Source organism: Clarias gariepinus, chromosome 26, assembly GCF_024256425.1.
Source record: "Clarias gariepinus isolate MV-2021 ecotype Netherlands chromosome 26, CGAR_prim_01v2, whole genome shotgun sequence".
Lineage (NCBI taxonomy): Eukaryota > Metazoa > Chordata > Actinopteri > Siluriformes > Clariidae > Clarias > Clarias gariepinus.
Genome location: NC_071125.1, coordinates 9,646,874 through 9,657,500, shown reverse-complemented (window position 1 = coordinate 9,657,500; position 10,627 = coordinate 9,646,874). Strand labels below are relative to the sequence as shown.

The window sequence follows — 10,627 nt, the reverse complement described above, 5'->3', positions numbered from 1 at the left end:
ACTGTATTTTCTGCTGTGGTTGAATTCATTATTAAATATTTCTCTTGTTTCTTTTCTTATCTTAGGTGATAAAGAGAGGAATAACGAACGAAGAAATACTGCAAGCACCATGGGACATCGGGGCTCCAATGCAGATGGTGGTGTAGTACCCATATTGGGTCGAAAATCTCTCGTGCCAGGGCCTGGCACTCCTCAAGGCACAGAGACCAGTGAGGTGCCAGACAGGAACATTATTATTACCCCCAGCCCTGAAAATACCCAGCCTGAGACAGGTAAGGAGTTTGTTCACCTACAAGTGAGTGAAATTTAAAGGGAAAGCAGCTCTTTTATGATGTGGAAGACATTTGATCACACACAGATGGTCCCCATGGTCATCTGACATTTTTGTGCATCTTCAGCTGTTGACATGTCTGTGTCTGCAACACCAGCATACTCAGTATAGGCAGTAAAGCAGCATGTGACATTGTCTTTGATTTTTTTTAAAACTTGGGTATTTAAGTAATATTCCATACTGTTATTGAGCAGTAACACTACTGCTGCTTTTCCTGTTTGAGTAAGTGAGTGAAACTAAAAAAAAAAAAATTAAATCCTACAAAATGGTCTATTTTTTGTGTAGTATGCTTTTTATTACTTTTTTATTTTTTTATTTTTTTGACAAAAGTTTTTGATTTGTTACCAAATGGCAACAATCAGTTCAAAGGCAAACAGATGTAAAAATAAACAGAGCTTATCAGTGTGTTCAACATAACTATGCATGAAATCACTAAGAAGCACAGTTTAGTGATTTCATCTAAACCAGATGTTTTGGCTTTATGAAGAGAAGATTCTTGAACTGCTCTGAGCTTTCGGTGGTCAGGGTGACCCACGGTGGTCGGCAGCCTGCCAACATCTGGACCTAAGGCTTTTTTTGACCTGTAGGTCTACCATAGGTTTACCATAGAGTTGCTTATATTAAAATCAGAACTCTTGGCAAGTGTCATCTACAGGTTAATGAACAGTGAGATGAATGATCTGAAGTTAGAGACATTTATTATAATGTACAGTGTACTGTACACCAACACTTTGAAAGGCACTGCAAGTCTCTCAGTAAGGATCTGTAGACCCTGGCATGATTTTAACCGAAGCAAAAAATGTTAAAGTGGAAACTTGGCTTTACTATGACACTTTCTTTTGGTTATTACTTTGTCACACATCTGTTTACCCTGTATATTCCTGTCAATGTCCTGAAACGTTTAACGGTGATCTCTGAACCTGAAGGCTTAAAGAAATTTTTTTACTAGCATTTATGTTCTTGTTTGTTCCACAGGTCAGCCCAGCAGTCGTTCAGACCACCAGTCTGTATCAGATAGTGGAGAAATATCTTCAGCGAGCCCCAGTCACAGCATCTCTGTCTGGGAGCCTTCATCTGTAATCGACATACCTGTAGATGAGCCCATTGAAAAGGACAGGTAGTGTCAGATTAACAGTAAAACTGAGCCTCTTAGTACAGCCTTAAAGGAATAGTTCAGGTGCTTTTGAGTCTTAAAATTTCAGGTGCATATACTGTACATTGTGGTACATCTTGGTTGTTAAAAGACGTACCACAATATATATATATATTTTTTTTTTTTGTCTGCTTTGCACACCGACTATAAAGTCTGTCACTTGAATCGCAGTGTGTATAATGTGAGCAATCTGGGCCAATTTACACAACCCTCGGTTAGTGCAAAAATGTTTTGCAAAGTTCAGCTGAGACTCATATGAAGCTTTTGCAGTTCCACTTAGATGAAATGAGTTGGTATGTTTCATAGTTATGGTGAATTTGGTACAGATTTAACTCTTTTCTTTCCGCGAAACAAGCCATTTGGCTAACTGGAACTTGACAAATCTCACAGTTGGTGTACAGATATAGAGTATATCTATATCTTTATATATATATATATATATATATATATTTATATATATATATATATATATATATATATATATATATATACACACACACACAGTACTGTGCAAAAGTCTTAGGCACCATATTATATGCTGTACCAATGTTGTTATACATGTTTATCATGTCTGCTTAATTAAGTACAAAAGCATTCAGTATTTCCATATATAACTTAAAAATCTATAAATAAATAACATTACGGGAGAATATATAAATGGCTGTAAAGAAAAAAAAAATAGTACAAGACAGACCAGTTTTCAGATGGAAACAAAAAACCTAATGTACGCTCCTGGAATTTGTATAAAAATAGAAAGGAGCGAGTGTGACACAGTTACCAGACGAACTCATATTCTCCAGCAAGCTCAGTAAAACCTAACAACTGTTGGTCTTGGGCACATACAAAAATATGGCATAAGCAAAAGATGCTTTTGAAAACATTTCTGCATAAAAGGAACTTCTAAAGAGCAATAAATAGTAATAAAATAAACAGTCAATATATCTGGAGTGAAAACTCATTGGTTAAAATCAGAAGATTTGTGCAGTTTTATAAGAAAACAGCTGTTAGGTTTTACTGAGCTTGCTGGAGAATGAGTTCTTCTGAATAGGAAGAGATTAGTTAACACACACTGTATAAAGTATTGAACTGTGCTGTGACCAAGGGAGATCGGTTAAACACCATCACCCCCTGAGTCCCTGCTGTGTGCTCTTCGTTGCTGCCGCTGCTGCCAATGCTATCTATGCTCGTCGTTGACCGAGCCATTGTCCCCCTCATATGCATATGCTCATATGCATACATGCTTACCTCCCTTCTTTACCAAAAATTTCCTTCTCATTCTGTCTTTTCTCTCCACATTTCATGTCCTTCTTTTACTTTTCTTACTTGATATTGACATGTTTATATGGCTGCTTACAGTACCGAGAGCATTTGTTTGTCTTTTGCCAATGTAGCAAGTGTCTTCAGTTTCTTCATAGAGAGAAAGGAATACACTATGGCTTTAAGCTTCTTTGTTTGTTTGCTTTTTTTCCTTATATTTGTGGTTGTACAGCTTTGTCGAAAATACAGAAGACTTTAGACTGTATTTGCTGAGGGCATCTTCAGCTGGTGAGCACACACGTTTAAATTTACTGCGCTGTCTTTGTAAAGTCTTTGTCTAGTTCATCCTCTCGCCCTGTTTGTTTGCAGTTGCTTCGTCGAAGCCTTTTCCGCTTTGCTGTCGTGTAGGTTGTTGTCCAGTTTGTGCCGGAAGTTTTAGTTCTGTTATTGCTGAGCTTGTGCTGGCGTTTTTGATTCCATTTTCCCTTGAGATTGTGATGGCTCTTTACAGTGGTCATGTGTGAGTAAGGTTTTGATGACTTATTGATTGATTGGAACATTGTCCGTGAGACTTGTTTCTGCTTGTCCTGTATTTTACAGACGGAAGACAAGGTGGGTCTTCATGACAGAGACATGGATATTCTGCCAGCTTCAGACTGCTACTGATTCCACACTCATATTAATACCACACACAGAACTACATATGTCATACCCCACAAGTCTGTAATGGTAGAAAATGACTCACATGATGTTTCTGCTAAAACGGTTTCAAAAGTATGCTTAAATTTATCAACTACAACTACAGTTCTCACATTGCAAAAAAACACATTTGGTGAATTTAATTACTTTTTAAATCTGATCATATTGAAACATTTAGCATTCTAACTGTTTACCGTGTTTTATTTTTAACCCCTATAGGTTCTATTGTAGTTACTGCAAGCAAGCCTTAGACTTTGTTTGTTGTGATGTAGCTGAGTTTAAATGGAATAATTGGAGCGGCGTTTTGTGTGTGCTCAAACTTAATTGACTACACTTAATATTTCCTAACTCGAGAGTTGTACTGGCTAAATCATATTATCTGTTGCTCGCTTTACAAAGAAGTTATATATTCAGTGTTATAATCTGTAACAGGCATACTCAACGAAGCAGTAGGTTCTTGAGGTGCAATTGTTGGATTGCTGTTCTGAACTGATTTTCTGTTATTATTTATGATCTCTCTTCCCATTTTCTCTTCCTGTAATCTTTCTAATTTTAATGGTGCATGTTTTCATATCCTTCTCTCATCTTCAAAATTTACTTTAAACCTTCCCACCTTAAATGTCTTGCTGTTTCCCCCCTTTCTCACATCTGTCCTTTGTCATACTTTTCTTCCTCTATCCTTCCCCTCTCCACATTTCTAACTGGTGTGTATTCAGGAGCGTGCGCCGTAGTGAGAGTCTGTGTGTGGAACGATGTACTCGTCGAGGTGGTTCTACTCGGGCAAAACAATCTCGCTCCCGTAGTGACGTGGACCTTCAGGCAACTTCCATTTCCACTTCCACTTCCCAGCCCCCTTCACCTTTTTCCCAGCACCCCAAGTTGTAAGATTGCATGAAAACACAAATTGACATAAAATCACAAACACTCAGATTTAATAAAAAGGCTATGAAATATATACACCGATCAGCCACATTAAATGTCACATTAACATTGATTATCAATTATATATGACAGGATTATGGGCCTCAAAGGCTTATTTATGCCTGTGAAAAGCAAAGACTAACTTGTGGGATCTGGTTTGATCTTGCAGAAAAGCATATCAAACCGCTGAAAAAATGGTTCATGCTGGCCATGATAGAAAGGTGTCTGAACACCCAGTGCACCCAGTCCAATCATCCATGTGTTGATTCATGGAGGCCTCACCTTGAAACTTACAGCACTTAATGCTAATGTCCTGATGCCAGACACCACAGCAAACCTTCAGAGGTCTTGTTGAGTCCAGGCCTTGAGGGATTAGAGCTGTTTTTGTGGTACAAGGGGAACCTACACAATGTTTTACGGTTTTAATTTTATGGCTGATTGGTGTATATGCATGCATACTCTTACAGCTCAGAATCACTCACATCACATATTCTAACACCCATAAACTAATATGCATGTACTGAACATGCTAACACTACAGAAGCAAAGATACACTAAAGCATTCCATAAACAGCATTCCCTGGGAGGAAGATGCACAGCAGGGATTCAGTAACTCATGCTGTTAAACAGAAGAAAACAGCACTCAACCATTTGAAATTTTTACCAAACAATCACGATTATGGTTCAACGAACTATGAGAACAACTGTAGTTGTGAACCTTTAAGTAGACCTTTTTGTGTATTTCTCACTAACATTTTGCTTTCACTGACTCTAGTATGGATACACCGTTGGTGCCACCTGATGGATCTCTTACAGCCAGTCCTGCTGGACCCTTAGCTCAGCAAGAGGAAGTAGAGCCACGGCTTCTGGAGTTAGAGCAAGATCCTCCCAACTGGAGAGAGCTTGCTCCAAGTGAGGTTCTGAGTAAACTCACTAAGAAAGAGACTAAGAGGCAGGAAGTCATCAATGGTAAGTGGATGGGTGTCCCCCATTTACAATGTACTGTAAATGGATTGTGGGTGGGAATGAAGGCAGAAACTAGCCTAGAATTTAATGTCCGGTATGTCAGTAACATGTGGTTCAGTGATTAGCATTCCTGCCTTCTAAACAGCTGATCTGGATTTTATTGCAGTCTAATGCAGAATAATTATGTAAGTCGTTAAAGACAAAAGAGGAAAGAAACTACTCTTGTTGCTAGTGTGGAATTGCTCTAAAAGATTTACACATTGGCAGTCAGGACAGGAGCGAATTATTTAATTTTGTTTAGAATTGTAATGAAATCTGAGAAAAAAAAACATGTAGTATTTAATCAGGATATTTATACATATATATTTATGTATATATATTTATATATTCTTTACACTTACAGAATTGCAATACAGTGCCATTGAACTGGCATGTTAGTACCCTAATGCTTACATACAAATGCATTTTATTATGCAGTTATTTTAGAGATAATTGACTAATTACTTTATCCTGTGTTGAGGAGAATCAGAAGCCTGTTTTACACATGCCAGCCTTGGCACATTTAAATATTTTAAGTATTTTACAATTAACCACACACAAATACTAAGAAATACTTGGTGTTTTGAACACATCAGTATTACCTAACAATTTGGAAGCCCTCCCACCTTCCCCCAGCTTTATCTCTTGGCTCTCATCTTCACACAGTTTTCCTGCTTAAAAGATGTTTTAAATCTTTATCCTCATTTCTGTCAAGGTAAACAAATTGACAATATTTACCATTTGTATTTTATTTTAACCTATATGTAACCAGGAAAGACCTCACTGAGATTAGAGTTTAGTTTGCATACAGTATGTCTCATTTTGATAAGTGTAATTGCATGCTACAATATTGTTCCTAGGTTGTATTAGTGCAGGGTTCACTATTTATTATTATCTTTAACATTTATCCCTCACGTTTGTTGCTGCTGTTTTTGCTTCTAACTCTTTTGACATATCGACACTACTCCAACTCTGTTATGTTTGTGAGAGCTCATGTAGCGCTCAGTGGTGGGCAAAGTACACAAATCCTGTACTTGAGTCAAGTCAAAATGATTATTTCCTAATTAACAGTAGACATCCTCTATTTAAATTTCAACCTGAGTAATGTACAGATGTACTCCAGTATCAAAAGTAGTGCACTGTATTAGCCCTAAAGTCATAGTTAAAGTACATAAATCTCCCCATTCTTTTCTAGCTGTAACAGTGTTGTTTGGTCAATATCTGCAGTCATCTCTGCTTCATATTAGAAAGGCAAATTACGCACTTGCAAATAATAGTCTGCAGGTGGCGATATTACTGCTTTGAGTACTAGTACTACATAGCACTTTATGGTTGCACAATGTAACACAATTGCGAAGTACACATCTTGGTTGAAGGATGCAGTTTAGTAAAAGTATCCACTGTCAAACCCACTGAAGTAATTTAAAGAAAGGTGAAAACTCTGTACTTGGGGCAACACCTCTGATAATGCTTGTATACAAAAGGTTATCGATGCACTATACCTTTTTTTTTTTGCCTGTTGATTTTTTTTTTTACTTCTTACGTCCTTTTTTTCTCTCTATTGAAATATTTGGTGGATGTTTGCCTATTTAACCATAGCAAATGGTACCATAGTGTTTTTCTAAAACTGACCTGAAAGATTAAACAGTGTGAAGCAGTTCCTTATTTCAACCACACCACAGTTTGAGTTTACATATCCGGTATGTCAGTAACATGTGGTTCAGTGATTAGCATTCCTGCCTTCTAAACAGCTGATCTGGATTTTATTGCAGTCTAATGCAGAATAATTATGTAAGTCGTTAAGGACAAAAGAGGAAAGAAACTACTCTTGCTGCTAGTGTGGAATTGCTCTCGTTTGAAAGCCTAGTATATAATTTCATATAACGTTTTAGGGTTAGACAAGTAATTTACGAGGAGTTTAGATAAGTTTTAGAATCCCAGTTTTGTGCATTCATCACATGGCTCCAGCTGTGCACACACACTCGTATTGATTTACTCCTAGGGTAGTTTATTTTAGCCGGTTTTTCTACCTGCATGTTTTTTAGACCGACAGAACATTAGCAGAAAACCTGGATCTGTAAAGCAGCAATGCTATCTGCTCCTACAACATACCAATGTACTATTTTGTATTTAAATGTATTTGTCTAGACTAATATTCAGTCTAATAACAGTACAAATTCTCATTAAGAGGGTGTTTGCCAATACTTATCTATTACTCAAAATTTCACACAGGGAAAAAAAAAAAACATTAACTATTTTTAACAAACTCTACATAAATTCCATACTTCACATATATTACCTGTCATAAACTGCAGCCTTTTGCGATCAAAGTCCATATTGTTATTCCGATATTTATGCAATGAAGTCTATTTAAAATCCCATTATAATTTGTTTGTAAGTTTTGTATTTGCAATCCAGTGGTTAAAAATCTGTCAATCCCTGTCTCTAATTTTCTGTCCTATTTTCCGTACAGAATTGTTTGCGACGGAGCATGCCCACGTGCGCATGCTGAGTGTATTACATACAGTGTTTTCTCGTCCAATGGCAAGAGATGCGATTATGGATTCTACTGAGCTAGACACAATCTTCCCTAGTTTGGATGAGATTATGGACATGCACTGTGAGTCCTCTTTTGGATAACCACGTATTAATGTTTGTATAAACAAATGTCAGTGCTTTTTAAATGTATTGGAAATTATGCTTTCAGATACTTTCTATGAGAATTTGAAAAAGCTACGTCAAGAAGATGACTATGTGGTTAAAAATATTAGCACTCCGCTCCTCAACAGAGTGAGTACCGGCATTTCAATCATATATAATATGTCATTTAGACACTTCATTATTGTATGATTATATGTTCTGTTGAGTAGTGTGTATTTGTAATAAAGACACATTTTAGTGGTTTGAGTTATAAAAAGCTGGCATAAGACAATGCTCTTACACTCTCTCACAGTTTAATGGTTCAGAGGGTGAATGGTTCCAGAAGCTCACAGCTCGTTTCTGTAGTCGTCAGTCATGGACTCTGGTTCAAATCAAGAACAAGCAGAAGAAAGACCCCCGCTTCAATGCCTTTATACTGGTATACACACACATGCAAACACATGGACATGTGCAAGAGTCAGTAATATCCAGCCAGTATGGTAAATACTGGTGAATGCAGAAACTTTAGTTTAATTTAATATCAGAATTATTATATGAGGTTCTGTAAGCTGCTAAATGGAATTTAGAAGAATTAGTCTGCTCTGTAAATAATAATAATTATTAGTATTATGTTATTAATATAAATTATTATTACTGCTACTGCTTCTCATTTTGCTCCTGTTGTTACAATTTTTTAAATCATTTATGGGGGATAAATTACTTTTATTAAACTGAATTAAGTTGATTTAAGACTGATTTTTTAGACTAAAGTTTTTAGGTGTAAATGTATTTTACTCCCGCTAAAGTGGTCTACATAAAACACCTATAATATGCAAATATTCTTTTGTGTATATGTTTTAGGAAGCTGAGAGTAAGCCCCAGTGCAGAAGATTACAGCTGAAGGACATCATCCCCATCGAGATGCAGAGATTAACAAAGTACCCACTGCTGTTAGAAAACATTGCCAAGAGCACAGGTGTTTTGTTTGTTCTTTTTTTTAAATGGTTTATTGGGGTGTAACAGTACGCAAAAGTCACTATGGGTCGGTATGTTCCATGGTTTCAAAAGTATGGTTCAATATGTTTTTGGTACAGTGAATGGTAAAAAAAAAAAAAAAGATGAATTAGATTTTTTTTTTTAAATATTCATCACTTTTCTTTTTATTTACTTTTAGACAAACTTGTAAACTATGGTAAAGTGGTCTAAGAATAGTAACAGCACTGTTAAGTGCAAATAGTAAAAACAATGGTTCTTTTAAATAAAGGATATCTGAAGGATATTTGTTAACAATTATTAGTTACTAGTTATGGTGGTGTGACTGTTTTTGCACAAATTGGTGAACTGTTCGTTCTTCACAGAGTATATGAGGATCATGTTTTTCATAATATGAAATATCACCATCAAAAAAACAACAACTTGATGTTAGCCTAAATCCTAGGATCCTAAAATTCTTGCCTCTCTCCTTCCTCTTTAAGAGAGTGATGTCATCACATAGCTGCACACAGCATCAGAAATAAACTTTTTATCTTTAAATGAGTAAATGAGTTACAGTGTATATATCAGGGGTGGGGGTAAGTAAAAGTAGATACCCTATGGTCAAATAATACTCAAGTAAAAGTAGAAGTACTCCATTTACATTTCTACTTAAATAAGCATCAGAAGTACTGAACTTGTATTAGCTTACACTAGTTGATCTCTCTTTTTCTGTCTCTCTCTGTGTGCGCTTCTGATTTCAAACACCTGCTACAATGTTAAAGTCATGAAATTACATATAGTAGTCATTAAATGTATAAAATACATTTAAATCATACTAGAAATACTTATTAGCTACTATCTAATTAGATTACACAAAGTAACATAAGCAGAATATTAACAGACCAACATGTGGCTGATAGAACCAAATTTGAAATAAATAAAATACAGAAAAACTCACCAAAGACACTTGTAAACCATTGTTTGGCCGACGTTAGCATACCAGCTAAAACAGATCTTGACAGCTCTGTAAAAGTTGGATGTGTTACATGGCATCAATGAACATGTTTTTATCCAGTTTAGCAGCGGGTAACAATGGTTGCCATTGAATGACTTGTATGCCACTATTTTCTCCTTACAGAGGATAATGTAGAGAAAGAAAATATCCAACAGGCTGCTGAATGCTGTCGTAAGATTCTCAACCATGTAAACGAGGAGGTGAAATACATGGAAAATCTTCTGGTAGGGAACTTTTTTTTAAACCAGCCTAGCTCTTAAATTGATGTAGTAATGAACAGTCAACTGTTCCATAAAGTGCATACTACTATAACAGTTTCATACAGTACATTACAGAACACTGCAAAAACGCTTTTAAGCTTCCAGGGAAATGGGTTTGATGTTTAAATGATAATTAATTTATTTTTAAATAATTTATTATTTAAAATAATTGATAATTAATTTATTTTTAAGTCTTAGGTCTTGGCTACTGACTTTTTAATGTCATAGCCATTATAATGAAATTTTCTTAAAACTGGAATTTTCTGTCTCAACCTATGGGTAACAATCATTCGACCCACGGGCCCAGCCAAGTACTGTCAAACTTTTTATCCACAGTTTTTTTTTTTCTTTCAAAAAAGAGATTTGTGCTA

The 10,627-nt window shown here is 36.0% G+C and overlaps 1 protein-coding gene across 3 annotated transcripts in view; it reads left to right on the top strand.

Moving 5' to 3' along the window:
* The window catches only part of arhgef1b (Rho guanine nucleotide exchange factor (GEF) 1b), a 50,844-nt gene that overhangs the window by 30,462 nt on the left and 9,755 nt on the right, over positions 1 to 10,627 (top strand). For 2 of the 3 annotated variants that reach the window (XM_053487594.1, XM_053487593.1), the window contains 10 exons: positions 66 to 272; positions 1,307 to 1,448; positions 3,342 to 3,353; positions 4,157 to 4,321; positions 5,137 to 5,330; positions 7,840 to 7,986; positions 8,074 to 8,156; positions 8,320 to 8,445; positions 8,868 to 8,982; positions 10,120 to 10,220. In XM_053487594.1, coding sequence (XP_053343569.1) covers positions 66 to 272; positions 1,307 to 1,448; positions 3,342 to 3,353; positions 4,157 to 4,321; positions 5,137 to 5,330; positions 7,840 to 7,986; positions 8,074 to 8,156; positions 8,320 to 8,445; positions 8,868 to 8,982; positions 10,120 to 10,220 — 1,292 coding nt within the window. The remainder of the gene's footprint in view (positions 1 to 65; positions 273 to 1,306; positions 1,449 to 3,341; positions 3,354 to 4,156; positions 4,322 to 5,136; positions 5,331 to 7,839; positions 7,987 to 8,073; positions 8,157 to 8,319; positions 8,446 to 8,867; positions 8,983 to 10,119; positions 10,221 to 10,627) is intronic. The other variant, XM_053487595.1, reaches the window with a different exon arrangement.